The sequence below is a fragment of the Rhinolophus sinicus genome, chromosome 12, assembly GCF_057876585.1.
Source record: "Rhinolophus sinicus isolate RSI-liver-muscle chromosome 12, RSI-T2T, whole genome shotgun sequence".
In the NCBI taxonomy this organism is placed as follows: Eukaryota; Metazoa; Chordata; class Mammalia; order Chiroptera; family Rhinolophidae; genus Rhinolophus; species Rhinolophus sinicus.
This window is the reverse complement of record NC_142512.1, coordinates 22,007,368-22,034,407: the sequence shown is the minus strand read 5'-3', so window position 1 is coordinate 22,034,407 and position 27,040 is coordinate 22,007,368. Positions and strand designations below refer to the sequence as shown.

General features: G+C 48.6%; 1 protein-coding gene across 11 annotated transcripts in view; it reads left to right on the top strand.

Annotated features, from left to right (window-relative positions):
- Nucleotides 1-10,101, top strand: part of KSR1 (kinase suppressor of ras 1) — a 145,049-nt gene extending 134,948 nt beyond the window's left edge. For 6 of the 11 annotated variants that reach the window (XM_088802053.1, XM_074320247.2, XM_074320245.2 and 3 more), the window contains 3 exons: nucleotides 1,980-2,113; nucleotides 4,841-4,921; nucleotides 6,877-10,101. In XM_088802053.1, the coding sequence (XP_088658179.1) occupies nucleotides 1,980-2,113; nucleotides 4,841-4,921; nucleotides 6,877-6,955 (294 nt within the window). In that variant the 3' untranslated portion in view covers nucleotides 6,956-10,101. Of the gene's footprint in view, nucleotides 1-1,979; nucleotides 2,114-4,840; nucleotides 4,922-5,548 lie in introns of all 11 variants that reach the window. The other 5 variants (XM_074320249.2, XM_074320248.2, XM_019731391.3 and 2 more) reach the window with 2 other exon arrangements.
- Nucleotides 10,102-27,040: the final 16,939 nt, after the last annotated feature.

Here is a 27,040-nt window from a genome sequence, read left to right as displayed (position 1 = left end):
TGAGAGTGAAACATAAAGAAACTACGTCTCGGATGTGAGGGCGATCTGGCTGCGACATCTGTCACCCCATTGATCGCCAGGGTTGATTCAGCTGATCTGTCTGGCTAGGCGGGTGTCCCCTTCCTCCCTCACCGATCCATGTGCGTCCCTCCCGAAGCTGCGCGCTCGGTCGAAGAGGACGACCTTCCCCGATAGAGGAGAGGACCGTCTTCTCGGTCAAGGGTATACGAGTAGCTGCGCTCCCCTGCTAGAACCTCCAAACAAGCTCTCAAGAAACTACGTCTCAATGGATTCATAGGAGATAATCTTGGAATCCTTGCATTCCTAAAATGGTCCTTATTTGGTCCTCACACCAGAAATAGGATTCTAAGTTCACAACAGTTTTCCCTCAGAACATAACGATTTTGCTCTGCTGTCTAATACGTGTCCAGTGCCTTGTTGAGAAAGCTGATATCGGCCTAATTCTCAACCTTTTGTAGATGCCCTGTTTTATTCTCTCGGGAAACATCTAGGATCTTCTCTTTATCTTTGTTATGGTGAAATTACATAAAAATATGCTTGAGAAAATGTTTAGTACCTTTGACCCTTGAATAACTTGGGGGTTAGGGGTGCCAAGCACCTGTGCAATCAGAAATCCTCATATAATTACAGTCAGTCCTCTGCATACACAGATTCCTAACCACGGAGTTGCCCTTTGAGCAATGTGGTTTTGAACTGTGTGGGTCAGTTCAATTGTGGTCAATTGGGAAAAATTCCACGTATAACTGACCTGCGCTGTTCAAACCTGCTTAGGTCACCTGTTGTTTGTTTTTCTTTTTTCAATGAGGTCCCTTTCTTGTGCCTTGGCAGCTGAAGATTCCTGTTTCCCTCAAAAATTTCTGGGACATTTTTTTTCATTATGGCCTTTCATAGTTCCCTGCCCTATGGTTTCTTTGTTTTCTCTTATGGAAACTTCCATTAGACAGAACTTGGTCGTTCTTAGTGAGTTTTCATGTCTTTTACCTTCGTTCATATTTTCCATTCCTGCTTAAAATTGTGTCCACAATCTGGGGAACTTCCCTGATTGTATTTTCTAGTACTTCTACCTACTACTGTTTTGTTTCAGAAGTTACGTTATTAATTACAAGCACTTCCTTCCTTTGTTGATGTGTTTTTTATTGAACCCAGGTCTCGTTTTATGGATAGAGTAGCTTCTTCACACACACCTGCGCACCGTTTCCTCCTGTCAGTATTTTGGTCCATTTATCTTCGGTCTCTTGTTTTCTTAACCTGGCAGACAACCCCATGGGCTCCAGTCATATTTAAAAAGAAAAATTTGAGTTGCTGAATCTTAAGTGGATGTGTACTTCCTGCTCTGTCACGTGAGCACTCTGCCTGATCCTATGTGCAGGCCTATTTTCTCACAGGTAGTTCTCCTGAATCAGAAGGCTGACGGGGTGTGCTGTATACACCTGTGGATCTGGAGAGTGGGCAGCAAAATGCCAAAGTGAGAAGGGCTCTACTCTGGGGGCCACCATTCTGCCTACTCTCAGCTGCTGCCCTGTATTTAGTTCCTGTCACTCCCGGCCTCCATTCTCGTAATGCTGAGGCTCCCACCTCCGTTGCAGCCTCCCCCTGCACACATTCTGAGCATCTTACATGTCACCTGGCAACGTGCTGCCTCCCACCTTCCACCCTAAAAATCAGTGACTCCATTTCTGATGTCTTTCCTATTGCTGGTTATTCAGCTATGTTACTGTTATTCCAGGGAGGTCTGAGAAGGAAGGAGGGGAGATAGGCTCACGCGCTTCATTTTAAACTGGGTGCTTCCGTTGTTTTGAGAAATGGTCAGTCAATCACCCCAGTGTCGGCAGGATGTTCAGGTGACCGCAGCTGGGGGGTACTTGCGAGCGTTGAAGGGACCCTGTGCATAAAGCCCCAGCTGTGCCCTCCTCCCTGCCAGCCAGCTCTCACACCACTAATGCTAGCTCTGTTTGCAGGAGATCCTGTCCGCCTGCTGGGCTTTCGACCTACAGGAGAGGCCCAGCTTCACCCTGCTGATGGAAATGCTGGAGAAGCTGCCCAAGCTGAATCGACGGCTCTCCCACCCTGGGCACTTCTGGAAGTCTGCTGAGTAAGTACCCCCTCGGTGAGCCAGGCCTGGTATCCCGGTCTTTGCAGCCTCACCCAGGGTCTCAGAGGGCACTGTCTGCCCGGCGTGCCCAAGACTTTGGGGAATACTCCAAGCAGATTAGCCAGAGGTGACTCATCCCCTCACCTAAATGATACCAGGATCTCATTCACCACGTTTATTCGAGAGACTTTTTGACAAATGAACGTCTGTCTCTAGTTCTCCTTAGTGAAAACCTCCATATCACTGTTATCAGAACAATGGTTTTAGTGGGCCCAGGCCAGGCCCAGACAAGAAGATTCTACCTAGGAAAGGGCCAGACGGGGCCAGTTTGAAATCAGAGCAATGTGGGTATGGAGCAGCATCAAAATCAGCAGAGTGGCTGGTGCTTAAAATGGTGCAGACTCAAAACAGAGCTTTCTAGTCTCCAAATCAGCCACCTGTGATGGGGACGACATGGCCTGGGTTTATGTGGTCCTTTGATGCTGGCAGCCCGTCCCTGCTTCTGTTTAATCACACAGTCCTTTGCGCCCTTTAGTGCTGGGGTGGTCTCCGCTCGGCAGTGGCAACCACTGTCATCTCTTCTCAGTACTGTCTCGTTCCCTTTTCCCTTTGTCCCTCTGGCCCTCTCTGCCAGAACACTCACAAACGGGCCTCTGCCTTGTCATGAACCCTTGGTGAGAATCGGGAAGTCCTTCTCTGTGGCAGGCCTCCGTTTCCAGAGCTTTAAAAAGTGGGGGTCGGGCAAGATTGGGGGTATGTAAACTTGTAAAGGGCCACATGGGAAATATTTTAGGCTTTGCGAGCTAAGAGAGAAATTCAAGTTACAGTTCCTGTCACTGGGATTGTAGTGCCCCCAGTAGCAGGGTGGAGCGATGACACCATCACATCCAGTGTCTGTCCTAACAGCTCAGCTCTGCTGCCTGGTGTGGAGCAGGCTGGCTGTGCTTCAGTCATGGACGCTGAAACGTGCATTTCATGTCATTCTTACATGTCATGAAATATATTTCTTTTGATTATTTTCTCCCGCCGCCCCCTAACCATTTCGAAAGGCAGAAATCATTCTTAGTTGGTGGATGGTACAGAAACAGATGATGGGCCATTTTTGTGGCTGGACTCTGGACAAGATAAATGGTTTTACACTTTTTTTAAGGCGAAGAGCACTTTCTGAAAGAGAACTCTCATACAGCCCCAATGTATAAACAGATAAAGTGGAGCTGCTCTTGATGGAGTTGGGGTAAGAGCCTATGTGCCCCCACATCCGAGCTGGTCCCCAAGACCCCAGTTACCAGGCATGTGTCTGAGGCACCTGCTCTCGCATCACTGAGGCCCCAGAGCTGCACCCGGATCTCACACCTGCTGCCAAGGTGTGTGGGGGCAGCAGCACTCCTCTTATTCTCGAAAGAGGCAGTAAATATTTTAGGCTCATGGGTCGTATGCTGTCTGTCACATGGTCTGTTTTTCTAGACAACTCTGAAATAGCCAAAACCTTTTTGTGGTCGGATTTGGCTTACCCACAGTTTGCCAGCTGCTGTCTTAAAAACAAACCAAACCAGCTTCAAGCTGCAGGTGAGGGGAGGCCCACAATGGGTTGTCTGACCAGAGGATGCAAGTAGGAGAAACTGAAGAAATACGGTAAATTTTGTTGATTAGGCTAGTTGTAGGGTTGGCCTGGAGGAATGGCAGTTATGGTTAGGGAATACTTTATTTTATAATGCAATATTAGATTCGATATTTTGTTCTTAAGATGGGTCAGAGTCCAATCCAAATAGGGGGTAACAGAAAGTTGGCATTAGAGGTGTGGGTTTTACCCAGCCATTGCTGAGTACCTGCTACACATCTGGGGAGACAGAAGGCCAAGGCCAGCAAGGAATTACTACCTAATTGGGAACAAAGACAAGCAGACATACACTATAAGTCTGTGCAGCGGGACTCTGTCTTGTCACCTCTGTATTATTCCCACCTCCTCGCACCGTCCCAGGAACATAACAGTTGCTCAGTAAACATTTGATGGGTGAGTGAATGAGGGAATGAACACAACATGCTAAGTGCTGTGAAAAAGCACAGCCTCGGAGCACAGACAGGGTCCTCTCTGCTCACCTAAGGAGCCTGAGGAAGGGTCTTCAGAAGAGGGGTTATTGGCACTAGATTTTGAACGGGAGCTGTCCCAGCAGAGACCAGGAGGCTGGGTTCTCCTGGACTTGCGAGAAGTTCAAGGATCTTGCTTGTTAGACCTCGGGCAACTCGTAACAATCTATGCCCTGGTTTTTCTCATCTACAAAAGAGAAGCCTGCACTAGGCAGGTGTTGACATTCAGGAGATCATCCCAGATTCCCTAAAGACCATAGACACCCACCTTCTCATTTCACAGGTGGGAAACAGAGTTACAGATGGGGGTTGTTTCTAGCTCAACACGATCAGGTTTAGCCCCTTAAAAGAAAGAATGCCAGCATAGCTGAATGAGTCTGTGTCAAAGCTTCCTGTTCATGATTTTTTCACTTCTACACACTCAGCCTCTAATTCTCATTTTCTCTTTTCTTTTCCATCGGTCTTGGTGCTTTTTTATTTTCGGGGGGTGGCTGATGCGCTGGCCTGTTCTGTCATCTCCCCCTCTCCCCGCCGTCCTGATTCCTGCGGCTCCTCCACCCGTCCACACTGGGTGCCCGGCTCCATCACCTGCTGGACTACGCTCCTCTGTCACCTGGCGAAATGGTCACGGGGCACTCCCAGTCGCTGGCGGAGCCGCTACTACGGGAAAGGACGTTACGGTCATGCTGACTTTAAGAGCTCCTGTCCAGTTCTGGAGGAATAGTGTGTTTTCTGTTATTTCCCTCATCCTCTGCCTGTTTGCAATGACCCTCTGCACACCCTGCTTCCTGCCCCATCTTTGCGTGGTTTGTTTCCTCATAAACCAAAGTGATGCTTTTGCCGCCGAAATGGTCACCAGCGAGAGCCCTGCAGGCTTGTATTTTTCTTGTGGGCTAAGAGAAGACCCACAGCATGTGGCAGGGCCTCTGTCCACACACCGTGGCAGACGATGGCTTGTCCCCAGGTGGGAGAGACCCGGGATCATTGTCCGAGTCCCCAAAGTGCCCTCTGGCCAGAATTTAAAGAAGGGAATGCAGTGAGCAACAATACTGAGCTCCTAGAAGTCAGTTTTGAGAGTCAAAGGCGGAGGGGTAGTAGGCTCGTTGGCCAACCTCTGTATAAAATCCCATGACAGGACTGGGCCCCGAGGGAGCTCGGGGATGGTTCTTTGTGCCAGACTCCCTTCCAGGCTTGCTGTGCTGCCAAGCCTGGAATGGAACGGGGGAGTCCCTTTCTCTGCAGGGAGAGAGGGTCCCCTTCCCTCTGACCTGGCCGGGCCTCGGCCACTCCCCCCACCTCTGTGGGGCTTAGTTCTTACACTGCTCTCCCCTCTTTTCTTTCCTCCCGTAGGTTGTAGGCCTGGCTGCCTCGCATGCGCCCGGGGCTTTCTTCCTAATCATCACTCGGCAACGCGACCTCTGCTCAAACGCAAACTGAGATGCGGGCACTAACCCAGGGGACGCCATCTGTGCTGCTCCAGTCTTCTCTCCTGAGACTTCTTCTATTGCTTTGTTTGTTTTTAAAACTGACCCCCTCCCTCTCCATGGCCTGTGTGTGCCTGAGTAACAGTTCTCCACGGAGGGCCCCCTAACAAATCCCCGCCCCCAGAACTGCCTCCATGGATGCAGCTTCATTCTCTCCAGCTCTTCCTCTGGCGGGGTGATACCGTTTTTGTTTCGCTGGTCCTGTCTCCCTACTAATAGCTCAGTGAGATCTGTTTCCTGCCCCCACCCTGCCAGCTGGTACATTGGCCTCCCGATGGCCGGGTCCAAAGTACAGGGGAGTTTTGCTTGGCTGTTAACCCGCAGGGATCTTTTCCAACAAGGAGTGGGATGATTTCAGAGCTGCCCAGGGCCAGGCCCCTCTGGAGGACTGGTGGTAGTAGACACCAAAAGTCCTGTGGCTGTGAAAGACACCAGCTTGGAAGAGCTGTGTCCTCTGGCACACTCAGGAATATCGTCCTAAAGCAAAGGCAGGGGCCCTGTCTCCAAACAATTGCACTAATGAAAAAGCTCCTGTCCCCTCCCCCCACCACGTTACTCTCTTTACATCAGCTCAGTGCAGACAGAAAGTACCAGATCCCAAGTCAGCATTTGTCAAGAGTGTGGCTGACAGGGAGGGTACAGAGTCACTGCACTGGTTACCAGCTGCAGATTCCTGGGCCTCCCAAGGCCTGAATCCGGGTCTCTGGAGGCAGGCCCTGAGAACTCACATTTCAGTCTGCTTCCCAGATGGGCCTGATGCATCCCAGTGTTTGAGGATCATTTCTAAAAGGAGCACATGCTGTCACTGTCAGTACTAGGGGTTAGATTTCTCTTCTCCCAATTCTACTTGGAGCGAGAGCTTTCCTGGGCTGCAAAGGAGAAAGCAGTTCCCACAAGCCCACAGGAGTTACTAGCCATGCTGGGTGCTGGGGATTCTGAGATGAACAAGCCGCTGCCCTCCAGGAGGAGGGTGTGGCCGAGGCTTACAGGCCATGGCCACCGCCTACCTCCCTCCCGGTCAGATATGACCAGGAGCAGCCCTGCCAAGACTGTTGGCTGTGTAATCTCATTCTCACTTCTTGGTGGGCTGGGTCCTCTGCTGAGCTTTTGGAACCGGCCCAGTGCTTAGCTAATGTTCCTAATTCTGATGAAAACCCGCAGGGCTATAACCCTTATTTTTGTTCCTCTTTGCAGCATTAACAGCAGCAAAGTTGTACCTCGGTTTGAAAGGTTTGGCTTGGGCGCCCTGGAGTCCAGTAATCCAAAGATGTAGCAAGCCGTGCAGTTTTTCTGTTGATTTCTTTCTTAAATGTGTTTCTAAAACATCCAAACAACCACCGCAACACAAAGCAACACTCATCAGCACATCGGCCGCCCTCCTAAGTGCTGCAAACCAGGAGCGTGTGTCCTCGATTCAGACTGTTCGGCCACAAAAAAACACTCGGGTCCCGGAGATGGAGCCGCACCTGCCGTTTCTTAAGATGACATCACCAACAACCAGGCCTGTCGTGACAGGCAGCAAATGTTTACACGTGTGTTTCTGCGGAGTGAATGCAATGTTTTACAGTAGGTAATAATAAAAACGGGCTTTGCTGAGGCGCCCTGGCACCGTTGGCCAGGATGGCGGAAGTGGCCGTTGCCTCTGGAGGCCCCTGGAAGCAGTGAGCCCCCTCTGGGCCAGAAGGAAGAAAAGCATGATGACTGTGGCTCTCCTTGTGGTAGGACAGGGACCGTAAGGTTGGACCTGGCCTCTACTTTGACCCTAAACCCTATCAGTGGGGAATGTTCCTCTATAGGGGTATCCCCTCATCCTATCCAAAGGACACTGTCCCTTCCTCCTTTTGCAGAGGAAACCCTGGCTAGGAACTGAGTTGGATTCTGAGGGTTGGCAGTTCCCAGAGAGTTTGGGTTCACCTCTGACCCCTGTAATCCATCCCATACCAGCTAGAAATGTGGAGACAGGTAAAATCCAAATAACATCTGAGCTGATCCAGTGGTTCCCAACCAGGGTTTCCGCTGTCTGTAGAGATGTTTCTTTCATGAAGCCCCCAGGGAAGCACCAAGGAGATGGGACGCAGGGCCTTGGCTTAGACACATCTCAGTCCCTGACTGACATTGGACCCCAGAGCTAAGGCCCAACCCAGCAGCTGTGTATACAATGAAGGCTTGATCCGTGAGAACAAGGCAGGTGGTGGGAAGGAGTAGCAGCAGTGGGTCCCTGAACCCACCCTCCCAGCCACTGCGTGATCTGGCCCCTTAGAAACCCATGGTCAGTCATCCCAAGGTTCCAGAGCTGCCCACCTATTCCACTCCCCTCGTCCTGTTGAAACCGCTCAGCACACTCCTGGCTCCTCTACTGGCCATGTTCCTAGCTAAGATGCTCCCCCCTTTCATTGAGAGCCACCTAGCGAGCCCCCCAATCTTCAGAGCCTTCCCAAGCAGCAAATCAAGCTTGTCACTTGTGACCATTTGAACCAGAAGGAGGGACTTGGTTTGGGAAAGTCCATGATGTGAGAGCATCTTGCCTGTCTTCATTGGAAGCTGTTGCCTAAAGAGAAAAGTGCCACATTGCGAAGAAACCCTTCAATGGTCAGTTACGTCAGGCTCCAAAACCAAAAATGACCAAGGGTGACACAAGCGGCGATGTGGTTGGATTCAGACCCAGGACCTGTGTCCGTGCTCTGATCCAGGATGGGGCAGCATGCTGCCCTCCTCACCCTTTCATTTAGACCCACCTAGCAGAGCTCCCAGTCTTCGGAGCCCTCCCCGGAGTCTGGCCAAAAACATCATATGAAATGGCCCACTCTGCCTAGAAGCTGTGGGCTGCCTTCCCTTCTCCCAGCCAGGCACCCCTTTGGCTGAGCCCTGCTTGGAGAGCACAGCTATGAGGCTGTGCAAGGTACCTGGCCTCCCGCCGCCCGTCAGCACTCCAGATACGAGCACCTTCCCCCTTCCCAGTCAGGGTGTGGGAGGAAGACAGAGGAGCTGGAAACCAGTTGGGTTCAGCTCCATGTGCTCTTGCTCCCCATCATGCCTTGGGCTCCCCCTGTTAGCCCTCTATGTGATCACCCCCACCCAAAGCCACATGGTGTGTAACTCCCTCCTTTAGCTAATTCAGCTCCTCCCCACAGGTTTTCGCCTTCCCAGATGGTCCCAGTTTGTGCATCTTGGGCCTCTCAGCCTCTCCCTTCTAAACCCATGGCCATGCGGGTGAGCCCAGGGTTTGGACAGCTGCAGAGCAAGTCGGGCTCAACACCCCCCAGCCCTGACCCCTGGGTTTTGTTTTTTCTCATGAGCGTCACACTCGTGCGTCAGTTTGAGAAGCTTTCATTGCATACCTACTGTTGACTTGGGCAAGTGCTGGGGGGACCCACGATGGGAGCAGTCGCAATCCCTGCCCTTAAGGAACTGGGATCGTCCAGGAACCCCAAGGGTGGAGCTGAAGGACTGGGATATCCCCTTCCTCTGCAAGGCCCTGGGCAGCCATCTGCTCCTGGCCTGAGCCTCTGCACTGCCTGTCATTAAGAGAAACTCCTGAGGAAAATCCCCAACGTGGTCCCCTTCTCCCTATTTAAGTGACTGTGAAGGAGGTTAGGAAGACATGCTTATCCTTCATGCGTTCTCCCGTCTGCCTTGGAAACACATGAAGGACGGCACATACTGTGAATTCAGCCCTCATGGCCAACTGTGAAGGGGATAAAGAAGCTAAGAGGGTCTGCTTGGCAAGAGCTCTGGGGGCTGCGGAGGTCCCCACTGGGGTCTGATAGTGGAGCCCACGCTTTGGCCCTTCAGGGACCCCCAGTTCCCAACCTCACCTCCCACATCCCTGGGGCTGGTGTCCCTGCTGCCTTTAGCCACCAGCGTCGCAGCCATTGGGTCTCCAGCCAACTTGAGGTTTGAATCCTAGCAAGTCCCCAGTTAGTCATGAGCAATGTGTAGCCAAGTTCACCTCTCCATGTCACCAAATCACAGATGTGTGCATGGCGCTGGAATCCCTCTGCCTTCTCGTGGCATTTCTCCGTGTGATCACAGAGGGCAGTGCCGTGCCCTGGAAGCCTGTGGTGTTCTCAGGCTCAGACCAAGATTTGGGGTCTGGGTGGAGACATAAATGTGAAGCCGAATAGGGAGGTTATGCGATTCTACAACATTCGCCAGGATTTCATCAGTGTGTGCAAACCCAGCGTCCCCTGTGGCCACAAGGCACACACTTGCTTTTTTGAATGTGATGTAAACTTTGTACAGTAAAAGTTTTTATATTTTCTACCAACTGCGTTTGTCTTCCAGAAATGCTGTTAATTTAAATTAAAATGGTTAGTATTAATGAATGTGCTGTATCACTTTTTGCCACTGGCAAGAACACACCCTCTGTGCCAGTCCAAGCCTGGGTGTCTGGAGTTTGAATAAAGTTGTACCAAGGTGTCCAGGGCTGTGTCTGCTTGGGTCCGTCCAGACGAGTGTGGGTAACCGCTCAGATGGACGGCATGGGAGAACAGGAATGGACCCCTTTTGGGAGCACCTTCCAAAGAAAGAGGTTATGCATGGACCAGATATTTCTAAACAGATGGAACAGTAGAGAAGGAACAGAAGCAAAGGGTCACGGTGCGCAGAGGAAGGTCCTCCAGCCCCCAGCAGTCACAGCTGGTGAGCAAACCCAGACCTGTCAGTGTCTCCTCAGCTGGAGGTACCTTTGCCTTGTGGAAGGAAGCCTTGGGGTGGTCATTTATCCCAATCTTATTTCTAGGAGCCTCTCCTTGCCAGTTACATAGGGAGAGGTGCTTTGAAAGTCAGGGTAACCAAATTTGTGGGACCCCCTACTGTGAGCTAGGGAGGTGCTTTCTATATATCATCTCACCTTCATCTAATCCTCACAACACCACCATGAGGTAGGAATTGTTGAGATGTCTCAGCTGAGGAAACAGACATGAGGAAAGGTTCAGGGGTTCACCTAAAATGACACTGCTGTTGGTGTCTGGTCCAAGACTCGGACTCCAGAACCTCCCTCTCATCAGACGTTAGGGAACTGATGTGTCAGACATTGACTGAACACCTACTGTGTTCAAAAGATGGTGCTAAGTGCTGGCACACCGGTAAGAAGATAGTGCCCTTGCCTGGCAGGCTTCATGGAGGAGGTGGCCTTGGTACTGACTAGAAAGATGAGCGATATGCCTGGTGCATATAACCAACAGGACGTACCCTACAGGAACATCATATGCAATGGCTCAGAGGCCTGGTAACACCCAGGGAAATCACAGATATTTCAATTGTAAAATGGGACCTAGGGAGTAAAATGAATCTGGAGAGGATACCGTAGGTGCCACGCCCCTGAGCTGAGGCTATCACATGGCAGTCCAGGGGAGCCACTGAAAATGCTTGAGTCGGGGGGGCCATAATAAGATGAATGTGTTAGCTATAGAGGCTGGATTGGGGCTAAACTAGAGGCAGGAGGGATAATAAACAGCTTTGATTGGATGTGAGACGTCCAGCGCATCCAGGATAATTCCCCAAATGTCTTTGTGGCTCATGGAGTCATTCACTGAGAAGACGAGCCTTTGGACAAGGAGCAAGGGAGGGGTCATGCTTAAGGAGCATCCAGGTGAGGTCTGCGTGACTAAATGGATGCCGGGAATGGAGCCTGGGAGACAGGGCTGGGCCGATGGACTTGACAACATATTCAAAGCAGTGGGAGTTCATGAGATGGACGTGAAGTGACTCATATCGATATCACTTGACGTGCGTCTCACTGGCAGAGACTACTAGCTCTTGGCAAAGCCCATGTGTCTTCTCTACTAGCTTCTGTTCTTGGACACAGGTAGACCCATTTCCCAGCCTCCCTTGCAATTGAGTGAGAACACGGGACTGAGTCGTACTCAATGGAAAGTGAGTGCCTGGCCTATAAAAACTTCCCACATGCACCTTACCCTCCAAGGGCAACTCAGGAAGTCACATGTTGAGGGCAGCATCGCATCACTCCGGGTATCTGACTGGAGGAGGCCGCCCTGCCAACCTGCTATTTCTGCCCATCACTGGTACGTGAATAAGAAGGAAACTCCTGAGTTGGAGCCATGCTGCTTTTTTGGGTCATTATAATGGACCTACACTAAAATTGTATTCTTTGGTAATCGTAATAGCAAGCAAGTATTGAGAAAATTCTGGACATTATGCTAATGATAAGGCGGATACCGATGTTAAACTTCATACTAACTAGGTGGTAGGTAGGTGCTACTGAACCCATTTTGTAGTTGGAGGGCAGGCCAGTGACTAGATCCTGCTCGGGTTGGCTCTTTGGATACTGTCTTCCTTTCAGAGAGGTTGTAGTACTTGCCCAAGGTCACACAAGGTAAGTGGCAGAGGCAGGATTCAAAACCAGACTTGCCTGACCGAATACCTAGAATCTTTTCAAAATTTCTACTTTAGTAGATGTTTTTATATTAGAAAAGTCATACAGGTTCATTGAGATGTCAAACATAACTGAAATGACAGAGAAAATGTTAAGCTTCACGCTGTCCCTCCACACACACACCCACACCCTTTGTCCTAATCCTGCCCTGAGATAAGCAGCGTTAAACTTGGAGGCTTTTCTTCCTCATCTCTTTCTGCTGCATTTAAACATGGTTTTGGGTTTGTGGTGACTTTATTAAACAACTACATCATATATATGACATACGTATCATATGATATGTCATATATATATCATTTTTTCCTACCCCTGGGGCTGGGCAGTCTCTGTCCTATTTAATTCCTGCTACCCCTTCCCCCAATCACTGGAGTCTAGGTTTCATTTCCTTGAGCGGTGTCTTTTCCTAGAACAAAGAGGAAGGGACACCTATCAAAAGTGGGGAGGTGACTAGCTAGACTGAGAGGCCCAGGCATTTTATCCAGCCCACGTATGCTCATTACCTGGCCCCTGTAGGCAAGTGAGATATTCAAAATATTTAGACACCACCAGTAGGACTGGACACCAGATGAAAGTGGCTGGAAAGTCCACAAGTGCGACCTACTAGAATATCAGGCCTCTTTTGGAGGCTGGTGGTTCTCCAAGTGGGGTCTCCGGACCAGCAACGTGCCATCCTTTCCGAACTTGTTAGAAATTCTCAGGCCATACGGCATCGGGGACTTTGGGGAGGGGGCCCAGCAATGAGTTTTAAGAGTGCAACCCTGTTCTTAGGCCACGTGTAAGAGGGGGATTTGGGTTTTTGTTTTGCTTTGTTCATTTTAATATAAACTTCATTCTTGAAGTTTATCTTTTTTTGTTGTTTATAAAGTGTTTGGGGGGAATATTGGGGAACAATGTGTGTCTCCAGGGCCCATCAGCTCCAAGTCGTTGTCCTTCAATCTAGTTGTGGAGGGCGCAGCTCAGCTCCATGTCCAGTCTCCGTTTTCAATCTTTAGTTGCAGGGGGCGCAGCCCACTGGCCCATGTGGGACTTGAACCCGCAGCCCTGTTGTTGAGAGCCTACGCTCTAACCAACTGAGCCATCCAGCTGCCCTCCACCTTCTCTTTGTTCCTCTAGACTGCAAGCGACAGAGACATGAAAATGGCAAGCGGGTAGGAGATAGGTTTTGGTGTTTCTGTCAGCTTGGGGGGAAAAGCAGAGTTGGACCCAAATAAGCCAGGCCAGGCCACGACGGGCAGGAGAGCCATCTGGCCACCAGTGACTGCCTTGAACCTACTAGATCATGCTCAGGTTGGCTCTTTGGGTACTGTCTTCTTTGCAAGTGTATTTTTCAGCTATTTTATCCAAAATGGTACTTGAGACCTGGTTGAGGGAGAGCTGGGAGGTGCTAAGACTCTGCCTTTCTTATGCTATGTTGTGAACAGACAGGAGAGAGGGAGGCAATCCACTGATTACCAAGTGGGGTGGGAGGGATGATGCACACTGGCTGTCCTGGACGTACTGAGGACGGTGTTGGGGGACTGGGGAGAGAATTGGGACAGAGAGGTGGTGGGGAAGGACAGGAGAGGTGAGAGTTGGTGGGGCCTGGGAGGGGCAAGGGAAAGGCTACAGGATAAAGAGCAAAGGGCAGGGTGAAGTCCACCCAGGGGTCCCAGTCTAACGCCTGGTCCCCAACCTCCCCTCACCCCCAATGAACTGAACACCTTATGCAGAGAGAGAGAGGATGCTGGCAGGTGCAGCAGGCTGGCATGAAACAGCCACGAGATGGTGCCCCCCAACTATTAGGTTGGTGCAAAAGTAATTGCAGTTTTTGCAATTTTCTTTTAACCTTTTAAACACCAGTTACTTTTGCACCAACCTAATAGAACCAGAATGTGAGCTTGAAAAGTTTTTGCTCTCTAAAAAAAACTTCAGTGACCGATATCTCTTTTGAGTGTGTTAGAAGTTTCCACCTGCGAGATTTAGAATATCGCACAGGGCAGGGATGGCTTATGTGGGTGTGTCTGCCTCAGGTCTCACTTTCCAAGTAGGAGGTGAAACTCAGCCAACGAAGCTGTCATCGCTACCCAGGCAGGCTGAGAAGAAACGGACCGAGGGGCAGACAGGTAGGTAGGGGACTGGGTCCCCTCCCCGCAAGGAGCTAGCTTGTTTAGCTGTGAAGGTCAAGTGTGGTTCTGTGTGCACGTGCCAAGATTACTTGCATGGCAGAGGCTAGTGAGTTTTTAGGCATTGCCTGACGTCACACCTTCAAGAAATGTCAGCTATAGAAATGAATGAGCAAGGGTGGGAACTAGGAAATTGAATCAACTTTGGAAATGCAGATAGGCCTTTATTGGTTCCACTTTCACTGGACACATGCCTCTGCTTGAGTGAATGATTGATTTGGCCAATGTAACTTGGATGAGGAGAAAATTTATGGCTGAATCTAATTGTTTTGTGGGACTTAAAATGTTTCGGGGTTACTATGGACAAACTGAGCATTTGCAAACATGTGTATATATTTTCCCTTAAACTACAGGGAATGTACTAAGGTGAATCTGTGACCATCTCGTCATACTCTGTGTTTTGTGATTCTGGGCCTGTGGTTTCGTGACTTCGTTTTTGAAGACCCAGCCAACAAATTGAGGGTCCCCAGTTATGGAGACGTTTCGTGGGGAGGTCTAATTTATAAGTATGATGTTAGGTATGTTTTCCCTAACAATTTTCAATACTGACATCTGGCTGAGTGAAAGTGGGTTAGGTTACAGATTAACTAGGGCAATCTGAGGTCCTGGCGGGAAGCCCTTTGTTCTTTCTCTAATCTAAACTTCCTGACTCTCAGAAAGCAGTGGGAGGAGGGAGCATTTGGCAAACAATGGCTCTCTTTGACCCCTTGTGTCATATCCAAAAGTCCCTAATTACCCCCAAAATCAGAACTCTATATACCATTCCATTCAAGCAGGTCCACAGCCTCTGCAGAAGTAGATGGTTCCAGATTTTAGCCCAGGAGAGAGGACTTCTCTAGGATATATTGGGGAGTGGGGGTGGTGCCAGCAGGCTGGTCCATGGAGAAGAAAGAAGAAAGGGGACCACCAGCTGCCAAGATCAAACTGGCAGTGAATGACAGTGCACCTGGGTCCTTGGGAATTAAATTTAAAGTTGTATGCTTGGAGGAAAACTTTGTAACTAGAAGAACGTGAACCCTCTTTTCCATCCCCTGTTGCTCGACTAAAAAGAACGCAAATAGAATCTAGTCTGTAGGCAAGCACATCTCAAAGCATGGACAGGATATCTTTGTGTAATTAGTAGCAAGACCATCAGAAAGTGGGTGTGACACTGAAACAGTCCCCTTTCCTAGGACGGAAGCCCAGAGTTGAGCGCAGTGGTTGAAGAAAGTAGCAAAGTGAGGTTAACGTGGTTCAATGTGGACATGGAGGACCCATGGCTCCCTGGACTGTACAATGGGACTTGTGCATCTGTGGACATCACTGACCGCCCTGCTGAGGTCCCTCTGTGCCGGGGGCATCCCTCCGGACCAAAGGATTCAGAACTATATTATGGGGGAGGTGAGCAGACCTGGGGGCAAAGATCCATCCAGGCCAGGAGTAAGTATGACAGTGCTACCTAGCATTTACCAAGGGGTAGTACGTGCTGAGCTCGGTGCTAATCCTTTCCATGCGTTAGCCCGTGTAATTCCTACGACAACTTATAAGGTTCACATTCACTTGCCTCATTTTATAGGGGAGGAAATGAAGCTTGGAGAAATTAAGGAAATTATCCATGATCACACTAAAATTAAATGACAGGACCAAGATTCAAACTTGGTCTATGTCCCCTGTCCACACTCTTTGCAACCCATTATAGTGGCTCCCCTGGGGAGAGTACCTGGGATCTCAAAGAGGGTGGGAGTATGTCTTACAAGAGTCGGAACCTGGTGGGTGAGGGGGAGCATGGGATGCCAAGGAGCCCCTAGAAGGAGAAGCACAGGGAAGGGGATGGAGAGAAATGGAAAATAGAGCCCCTGCTTTCCCAACACTGAGCAAAGACATTGACTCCTGAAGGTGAGAAGGTCAGAGGAAGTTTGGGTCCCACACTATACGGAAAATGTGGGAGACAGATGGGCAGCATGGTAGCTCTTGGCCTTCCCCTACTATATTTTGCAGCTTGCAAGTGCACAGAAGAGGGTTGAGGGAGTTTCCAGGGAAATCAGCCCTTCCCAGTGGCCATCCCATTTAGAGATGGAGCAGAGGATGTATTCCCATGGAACAGTCCCCCAGACAGTGCTTATAAACCACAGCTGTTTCTGCTCTTGGTTTACTCCTTAAGGGTCCAGAATAAGGAATAAATTGTCAGAAGTTGTTCTGAGTTACAAATACAAATGAAAGACAAGGGTTGGTTGCAAGCAGGGTGACCAGACCATCCAAACTGAGACCCTGGGAGAATAAAAGGGGATGCGAACCAGCGGGGATGCTGGGTAGCCAGGGACGGTTCCAAATTGAGAAGCCATGCTGAGACAGAACCCGTGAGCAAGATGAGCACCCAACACCACACTAGTCCCTCAAGAGACAGAGGTTCAAGGAGACAAAGGTCTGTGAAAGGATCCATTGTTTTTCCCGTGTGGCAGCTGCGGCTCTCTCACGGGCGTTCTCTCCAAAAAACCACCCTCTGTGTTACTAGAAATGGGTGCAGGTCTGTGCCACAGCGCACCCGGGTTTTGGTTTCACTGTGAGAAGTCTCTAGAAAACAAGGCAAGTTTGGTGTCCCCCAGAGTCAATCTTTTGTTCTCCTTTTTCTTGCTGTTTCGGATAGAAAGAGGGAGGGCCCCACTGTCCTTTCAGACACTTGGCACTTTCTATGCCTGCACAACCAGGAAAAAGGCCAGGCTTGCCTGCTTCTTCTCAAGCCTCCAGTGGCTTTGGTCTAGCTCAGAGATTGCAAAATCAAAGGCCCGTGGGGCCAGGAGGTATCTGGCATGAGTGAGATGGAACAGGTACTTACTTGTTAAGTGCATGGGAATAGCCTTCATTTCCACAAAATAATTTTTTTTCTCTCCTATCTTTTTTGGTAACAAATTTAGAGCCTTTCTGTTTATCATTTCTTTTTTTGTCCCCCCCACTTCTTTTGTCTCCCGCCCACTCTGGTTCAAGCCGTTATTTGTCAGTCTAGTTGTGTAGGACACAGCTCCCTGGCCCATGCTGGTGTTATGAGGCAGCTGGTACTCTGCTCTGGAGAATTGTTGCCTTGTGGGTCTGAGAGGCCCGTGTAGACAGATCTTCCTTTTTGTTTTTCTGTCATTTTGGTTTTTGTTTTTTAACAGAAGTGAGAGGACTAGATTTTTATGTAAAATCTCTCAACTTCCAAAAGTCGGCTTACAATTTTTTTAAACAGTATGTAGGACAAACGAAACAAGTTTGCAGACCGGAACTGGCCTGTAGGCCGCCAGCTTGCAGGTTCTGGCCCACTCGGGCTGCCCTCTCACTTATTGGCTGCGTGACCCAACATGAGCTCCCCCACACGCCGGAACCCAGGTTTCTTTGTTGATAAAGAAAGTGGGCTCTTGCTGCCCCCCTAGTTGTTGTGAAGACAAGATAAAAAGAAGTATGCAAAGCACTGAGCATATAGTGGGTGCTCAAAGCCTGATGGCTGCCCCCAGCCAGCCAGGATCTGCACCCCTCACATACCTGCACCCCTCACCAGTCCTGGTCTCTGGAAGGGGAGCTACGTAGTGACCCCAGGGACTTCCTTCTCTCCAGTCCGAGTGGCCTCCAGATGCAGATTGTCTTCAATGTTTGTATGTAGGAGTGGCCCATGATACTCTGTAGATTCCAATGTGATGAAGGTTTCCACCTCCCACGCCTAATCCACCTATAAAAAATAAAAAAAAAGTCAGTTAAGTAAAGTTCTAGCCTGGGAGGCAGAGCCACATTGGAGAGTATCCACACATAGGCTCATCCGTCTCACCATCACCAAGTAGGAACTGAGTGCCTGCTATCTTTTCCCTTGAGCACACGGCTGGGCCAACACCCCTTGGGAACTGAGGGGATCAGGGGAAAGGTGCAGGGGCCCTGGGTTCTGAATCTTACCTGATCTCTCCTTTGTTGGGTGGATTGGGCAAGCCTCCCATGTCAGTGTGGAAGGAAGGCCTGAGTCACGGAGGAAGTGGCCTGGGATTTGCCGTATTTCTGGAACACCACAAGCATCACTGTCTGTAGCTGGGCCCTTTATGATGGCTGCAAGGAGTGGCTGAGGGGCAGCTGCTACATATGGAAAGAACTGTAGGGTTTTAGTCGTTGAGAACCACTGACAGATATGGCTGCCAAAAATAATAGAATCATCTTAGGCTGCATTACTAGAAGTAGAGTGTCTAGAAACAAGGGAGGTGAAAGCCCCACACTGTTATGTGTTGGTCAGATTGCTTGGGTACATGATCTAACTCTGGGCCCACTCCAGGAGGCCAGAGCAAAGCAAGAAAACATCACTGAGTATCTACTATGTAGCAGGACCATGAAAGGTGCTCTATATATATTCTCTCATTTCATATCAGGCAAATTACATGAGACAAGTATTACCTCCATTTACAGAAGGAGAAAGTGGCTATCAGAGGTGAAGTACCCTGCTCAGGGTCATCCATCCAGCAAGTGAAGGAACAGCTTGGACTTGGAGCCACATCTGGCTGACTCTGTGTGAGCTCTTGCTTCAACATGTGGCCTCCCCGATAAGATAATCTGCCACTTCGTGGAAAATACCATTTCATTCTACGTTACGCTCTCCACAGGAAGTCCCCGGATACAAAAGAAAATGGATTCATTATTCTTTCCTGTTCGGAAGAGCAGCCACCTCTGCCCTCATTCCCTGCCACCCCTCTGGAATGGGCCCTGGATGAGACGGTGTTGACAGAACCCAAAGCTGAACCTCCCACTCCCCAGGGACAGAAAATATTGTTCAAAAAGGAAACCAGGAGATTGGTTTTGGCAGAGCCCTTTTCACCCCTGGGGGCACAGAGCACAGAGCTACATTCCCTGTGACAGATGTTGGGGCCCATGAAAGGAAGCCCCATGAGAAGGTGTCTAAGAAGTGAGGCAGGGTGGTGCAGTGCTTAGCAGCGCAGGTGGGCTGAGTCTCGGCTCTGGTGCTTTCTAGCTGTATAACCTTGGGTAGGTATCTTCACCTCTCTGTACCTTCATTTCTTTTCATGTAGAATTGACATAATTAATAACACTTACTTCATAAAGCTGAGGGAGGATTAAAGGGTAAGGCTCTCAGAATCGTGTGTATCACATAATCAATACTATACAAGTATTAACTTAAAAACAACCTCTGGGTACTCCCTCCTCTATGCCCATCCAACTATTAGCTGCATATCTGTCTTACCCGTTGGAATATGAGCTACTCCAGGCAGGGCTGTGCCCAAGTCCTCTCTGTACCCCAGTGCCCAGGAGGGGCCCAGCACTTGTTTACTGACGGTGGCAGTCATTGAATCTTCCATATATTTCAGGTCCCACATGATCTTCCAAGATCTTGCTGCTCCCCATCAAAAGGTGAGGTCTCTTCCCACCCCTTGAACCTGGGGGACTTTTGGATTGCCTCGAAAGGTAGAACATGGTGGCAATGGCAGGGTGTGACTGCTGAGGCAAGATTATCGTTACAAAATGGATCCCACTCTCTGGGGCAGAGATAAGCTCTCCCCCGGAGTTCTGCCCAAGTTCAGATTTGTGAGCCAGATAAACGTCTTTGTTTGAAGCTACTACGTGTTCATAAAATTTTATGCAGCAGCAGGTAACCAGAACGTGGACTAGATGACTCAGGCCTGGTGCTGTCAGTTCAGCAGGTCAGTAGCTGCTTGCTTGTTGCTCCCGCCATCTCTTCAACTCCCACGAAGAGAGAGGAGGGGCGCTGGCTGTGGTGTTGCAGGCCGAGCTGGGAGCCGGGCGGACCTGGTTTTTATCTTCGTTCTGCTGCTCATTCCATGTGTGACCACGAGCACTTCTCTGCTTCTTAGATTCATGAAGTATTCATCCCAGCAAGTCTCAGCCTGATAAGAAGGAAGTGAAACCATCAGAATTCAGAGTATCTCTTACTGGATTCAACTGTTTTTCTGGGAAAGGGAGGGTGTAGACACCAGCACTAGAGAGAAGGGAGAGCAGCCGAGAGGGAGGGCATGGACTGGGGTCTGGAGGTTCCAGCTGAACCAGGTTTCATTTCCGTCTGGCTGCAGCCCATCCATCATCCATCTTTCTGCTGGTTCAGGAACTGAACCCAGAGGGGGGTTCGCTGAGAAACTTGAACATCAAGGCCCTTCACTACGTGGGCAATGGATTTGCATGGTCACGGGTGTTTGTAACATTTGCGGAAGTTAAGATGTATTAAATGAACTGATTAACACTACAGTTTCCTCTTGAGTCAGATCGCATTGGAGACGCCATATGCACTTGGGGAATTTGGCTAAGGGGGAGTTGAGTTTGGCATATATTTATTTTAAGTTTAGTGGGATACGTTTATGTGGTTCACAGCCACTTTCATGAGTAATTAAGTTATTCCCAGCTATCCCAGCTTAGGAATGGCTTCTGCAACATTCTTCCTGCCCATTGTGCCAACTCACCTGGGTCCAGATACACAGATGCATGGCCAGAGGTGTGTCACAATGGCATGTGTCCTCCATTGCCTGGTTCCCAAAGTATGTGGGCAGTGGAGAAAAAGCAGGCCACTGGAAAGACGGGACGATCTTTCTAGTTTCCTCTATGGAAAATGTGTCGAATCTTCATCAGATGAAGCAGAAAATAATATGCTGCCAAACAAGTAGGAAAGTACTATAGGGCCAGGAAATCAATTACTGACCCGACACTAATTCTTTGCACATCTGGTACTTAATGTTTGCTCACGTGGGTTCCCCAGTGAGGAAGTGTGAGTAAACAGTGATGTTGAGTGCGCTTGATTCCACGGAGCTGTGTGCTCTTCCCCTCCTTATCCCTGCCACCCATGGAAGGGACACCACCGATCCTTCAAGACTCAGCCGGGGGGCCACCTCTTCTCTGAACGCTATTCTGGCCTCACCGCCCACAGGTGAGATATGTGAAAACACAGACATAATTTATGGAGTGCTCACTCTCTGCCAGGCATCGACTTACATGCTTCACAAGCGTTAGTTCGTTTCATTCTCACAATACCCTTATGTAATAAGGCCTGGGATTAGCCCCATCTCACAGATGAGGACATGGAGGCTTACAGAGTAACTTCTCTGGCTTCACCCAGCTGCTATGCCCCACTGAAAACTGAAGACACTTGGCTTCATAGCACATTAGTGCATTTAGTAATTTGCATTACCACCAATCTTAATGATTTACGAATCTTTAGAGAGAAAGGACAATGTTGTCTTGGTCTGTGGTCCCCACAGCCAAGCTCAGGGCCGGCACCCAGCAGGTGCTCAGTAAATGCTTGTAAATGAAATGCTAGTCTGTGCTTCTTCAAGGGAGTTTCACTTTCCTGTCACCTCAGAACCCTCTTGACTCAGAGGTGGGCTCCCAGGCAGGCCTATGGGGGCTCAGGCTACAGGGCCCCTCACGTGCGTGGACCTTGGGCAAGGCCCCAGCAACATGTTTATATGATCATTCATTTCAGTAAAGTAAGGCATTCTTTTCCTTAAAGATGCCTCCCAAATGTGTAATTTGAGTCCCACAAAACCCAGATCCGTGTGGGGTGTTTGTTGAAAATGCAGATGTCCGGCCTTCCCCCCAAACTGCCCAATCCCAGGCTCTGGGAGAGATTCATGGCTTATCTGAGTCTGGATATCACTATCCCCAGTGCTGGGCATACTTGCTTTAGGGCTCTTGGTTCTTATGTCTGGTCAAATAATTAAAATGGCATAAGGCAGATTAACAGGAGAAAATTAAGAATCTGTTCTCCTTATAACAGGATACAATTGGACATTGGTTATATTACCAAAACTTTGACTTGAACTGTCATATTTGAGAATAAGCTTCGACTCACGTATGACCAGACAGCTTTTGGGAATTAAGGTTGATTTTCTGTAGCCAGTAAATCCCCTTGGAAAAATCAGCCTGGCGGGTACCTTGCTTACAGGGTTACCAACAGCTTAACCAGGTGAGTAACGATGGTCATTTACTGGCAGACCCAGGAACCTCAAGATATTTTGGGAACCTCAACAAGAGAAGAATTCACCCAAATCTGTAGGTATTGCAAGCGAAGTGTGATGGCAAGTCCTGACCTTGAGAAGCTTTTAAAAAGTCCAGTCTGAGATGCTTTATAAAAAGTCCCGGCAAAGCAGATTAAAAGATTATACATGGTTAAGCATTGTTCTTGCTGCATTTACTTAAATAACCAGGCGATATTTAAAGAGACTAGATTTATTTTGCCAACAAATTAGTCTTAACTTTGATTATGTCTGATAGAAGTGGGGAATGACTGTAGAGAGAAAAGTTGTTTCAAAGCCAAACTCGAGTACACCTTTGTGGATATCAGCTTCTAGTCCTATTAATTGTCCTTGAAGTTTTGTTTTCTACCTGTAAACTGGACTAGATCCTGAATTCTTCTAGTTTCCTCCAATACTTGACTACAGCTCACCAAACTAACGTTTCCAATTTTTCCTTCCACTCTTCTGACTTGGAATCCGTGAGAACTAAAACTGCCCTTTTCCAAAAGCCACGGAAGCTACAGTTGGACAACTGGATAGAAACTTCAGAGAAATCATCACAACAGCTCATGAATGGACAATCTCTGTGTCTGTTACTGTATATGTCCCTCAGAATGCTCACCAGAGGCATTCAAACTGCAAACTCAGAAAATCTGTCAGATTGCCATTGCCTGCCCTTACTCCATCTAAAATATGCTTCCAGCCAAACATCTAGAAATTTTCTTGACTGGCTGCCCTCTGGACTGAGGCTGGGTTTATAGTCTTCTCCAATCGTTACCCTTTGTTTTCCTTTTGTTTCCATAGAAATGTTTTAGTAAACACCTGATTGTTTGTACCATAGGGAGTCTACCCACATAACTGCCTCCTGAAATGAGTTTAACTAAACTGACCTATTGTCAGGACCAAGACACTGGTTCACTGAGATGGAACAATCTACTAACTCAACTTCTGAACTTTCAAAGGTGAGACTGTAGGGAAACAAAATTTGCCACCCCAAAATGTGTCTGTTTAGCATAAATGAGCTGGTAATTTTTAAGACACAGAAAATTCAGGAAGTTCTTTTTTCCCCCTTTTTCCACCTCCCCTCACAGCCCCCCCGCTCCTGTTCAAGCCGTTGTTTCTCAGTCTAGTTGTGTAGGACACAGCTCCCTGGCCCATGCTGGTGTTATGAGCCTTGCACTCCCCCCGGCTGAGGCAGTTGGTTGCCAGGCGGCCGCTCACAGCAGCTCTCGCCGGCTGCCTGCCAGCGGGCTACTCACGCCGCTCATGGCAGCACATGGTAGCACATGGCATCACACGGCATCACATGGTAGCACATGGTAGCCTAACTCCAGGGAGAGCTGTTGGTCACAATCTTAGCTGTAGAAGGCGCAGCTCACTGGCCCATGTGGGAATCGAACTAGCGACATCAGCGTTAGCAGCATGGTGCTCCAACCACCTGAGCCACCGGGCTGGCCCAGAAGTTTTTCTTTTAATCTTTCCCTTACCTGCCTTAAAGAATTTAGATAGGGAGCCTGTACCAGGAGGAGAGCTATTACCAAACAGGTTTTGTTTACATTAAAAAGACTTCTTTGCATGGCATGGAAATTATTAGCCAAACATTTGCTCTTCTCATCTCCCTGTGAATTGTCTTCCTTCCCTTCAAAGTCCCAGACTCTTACTCCCTTCGCCTTAGCTTAGTACAGGCATGTAAGCCTCAATTGCCTGACTGCCTATGGGCCTCACATTCTATGGAGCCCTCATACATACAAAATTAAATTTGGCTTTTCTCCTGTTAATCTGTCTCGCACCAATTTTATTATTAAACCAGCTAGAAGAACCTAGAAAGGTAGAGTAAAATTTTTTCCCTAAAAAAATAAAATAAAAAATAAATAAGTAAATAAATAAATACAATTTTTTGCTCTCCACACATGACCACCATCCATCCACAGAACTTTTTTCATTTTACAAAACTTAATTCTATTCTCATTAAACAACAACTCCCCCTCTATACCCATTAAACAACAACTCCCCATTTCCCACTCCCCCCCCCACCCCAGCCCCTGGCAACCACCATTCTACTTTATTTTCTATAAATTTGCCTACTCTAGATACCTCATATAACTGGAATCATACAATATTTGTCTTTTTGTGACTGGCTTATTTCATTTAACCTAATGTCCTCAGAGTTCATCCACACTGTAGCATGTGTCAGAATTTCATTCCTTTTTAGGGAGGAATAATATTCCATTCTATATGTATATACACTTTGTCCATTCATCTATTGATGGACATATGGGCCGCTTCCATCTCTTCGTTATTGTGAATAATGCTGCTATGAACATGGGTGTACAAATGTCTCTTCAAATTTTTCAGGTATACGAGTGGAATTGCTGGATCATATAGTAATCCTACATTTAGTTTTTTGAGGAACCGCCATACTGTTTTGTTGCATAGGTCTCAGCCTATGGATATTGATGCTAATGGCTAGAAATGCCTGGGGCACTCTTCTGGCCCTGTACTACTTGTGGGGAGTTCCTATAGATATTTCCCCAACTGGAACCAATGTTGTCGCTGGACCAGCCCTTGTGGTTCTTATGGTGACTGCAAGATGCATCTCAGCAACAAAATCATCACGGAACTTTGAAAACACAAGGTTTACCACTCACTAGTCCTGGGGCCACACAGCAAAGTTGCAGGTAGAGAGATCCGGGACCTAGGGTTCTGCATTTATTGGAGTCCAAAGGTCGGGTGGCTAAGTGGGAATTAGATCACAGGAAGGGAAAAGTGGGATTACTCATTTGGTCAGTTATCTAGGTTACCCAAGGCCTTTAAAAAGGGGAACTTAATGGGTGGGGATGGTCTGGGTGCTTATCTAATTGTTCAGCTAGAAGCTATTACACGGCGGGCATTCTGTTTATTTGAGATGGATATCCTTGAAATGGAGGCCTTGCAATCAAACGCTTAACATCAGGCACTTATACCGCGTTTTCCTGAAAATAAGACCGGATCTTATATTAATTTTTGTTCCAAAAGATGCATGAAGCCTTATGTTCAGGGGATGTCATCCTGAAAAATCATGCTAGGGCTTATTTTCTGGTTAGGTCTTTTTTTGGCGGAAACACAGTATTATAGTAAAAAATAAAGCTATCATGAGGCCCTTACACTACATTTTCCATAGCCGCCTCCCCATTTTACGGGCCCACCAAGTGCCCAAGGGCTGTTCACCCACATTCCTCATCAACACTCTTCATCTTCTGGTTTCTTGATAGTGGCAATCCCAAAGGGTGTGAGGTGGCAGACTCACATTTTGAACAGATCCTTCGGTCTCCAGGGTAGAGAAGACAGCCTCAGACCCGTGTCTGGGACTTTGACTAACAAAACTCTGCATAGGAGCTGGGCTGAGGGCGGCCCCTCGCCTCCTTAGAGGCCACAGCAGGGCCCTGGGAATGGGTCCTGGTGGCTGCGCAGTGATGCCAAGCTGCCTAGTCAGTAGTGCCCTGGCACTGCATTTGGAGGACACCTTCTTACTGTCTTAATTAGTCTGAGAACGCCCCACCCTGCAAGGGCACAGGGCGGGAGCAGAGGGCCCTGGGGCTCTTTTCGAAGTGCTGACTCACCTCCAAGACACTCCGTGATGCGTTCATGCTTGTTTGCTGGAATTCTAGCTGTCCCTGTGTCTTGATGGGACTCTAGACTCTGAGAGCTTTTTTGGCTTTTTTTAACAGTACTTTATTGAGCTAGTGTTTATGTAGAGTAAAATGCACGGATCCTTGTTTGCTGGATGTTTTTACATAGGTAAAACCGCTGTGTGACCAAAATCCAGATTCAGTTCCAGAACCCAGAAGACTCCTGCGTGCCCTCCCAGCCACACCCGCCTCGGGTCATTCCTTCACTGTGAGATTCACTGATATTTCCTATATCATACTTCCTTTATTGCCGAGGGGCATTCCATTGTGTGAATACCATCATTTGTTTCTCCTTTCTCCTGTGGGCTGTGTCCAGTTTGGAGCTGGGGTGAGTAAAGCTGTCATGAACGTATGCATATGTTTTCACCTCTCTTGAGTTGTTTCCCAAAGTTGTATTGTTTCATACTCCAACTTGCAAGGAATGAGAGTGTCACTTGTCCCATATCCCAATCAATGATGAACCTATTCCTGGGGTTGGAAAGGATTACAAAGGATTTTCCTTCCTTTCCCTTCTTTCGGCTCTAACTGTGGGTTTAACCGGTCAAATTCTAGTTGATCCAGCAATACAGTGGGCATGGAGGTGAGGCCAGGGAACTCGAAGCCTCAGTTGAATGGGAGCCTCTCAAAGAAGTCAGTCTTTGCAAATGTTGGTGCATCTTAATAAGCTGTAAGAAGGAAGAGAGGTACAGACATCTGATGGCTCTGGGGCACCTTCTGCCCACTCAGTGCCCATGTGACCCTTACTGGCTCATCCGGGCCTGACAGCTAGCACACTTGGCTTTCTCTCCAACACATTGCAGGGACCAGCTTGACTTCAGGTAAGGTTATTGTCACTGCTCCCATCCTACCCTCCCACTTCCCCGACCCAGCCTATCCTGTTAAGTCTCTTTTCAATCATTTCCCTTAACCAGGTGTTGAAGCTAATTAAACGAAGTTTATTTAACATGTTCCCCTGATTCTGATGTCACTTGGAATGTTTCATTATGACCAAGACATCTCGCTTGCCGTTCTAAAGCCCAGGAAAAAAAAAAGAAAATAGGGAGAGAGGAGTAGAGAGGGAGAAGAGACGAGAGAAATTCTTAGAGCAGGGGATCAGAAGTTGCCAGGGCTCCACCATATCCAAGGAGATCATAACCTCCATTCTGAGGTTTTCTATTTGTGAGATACTTC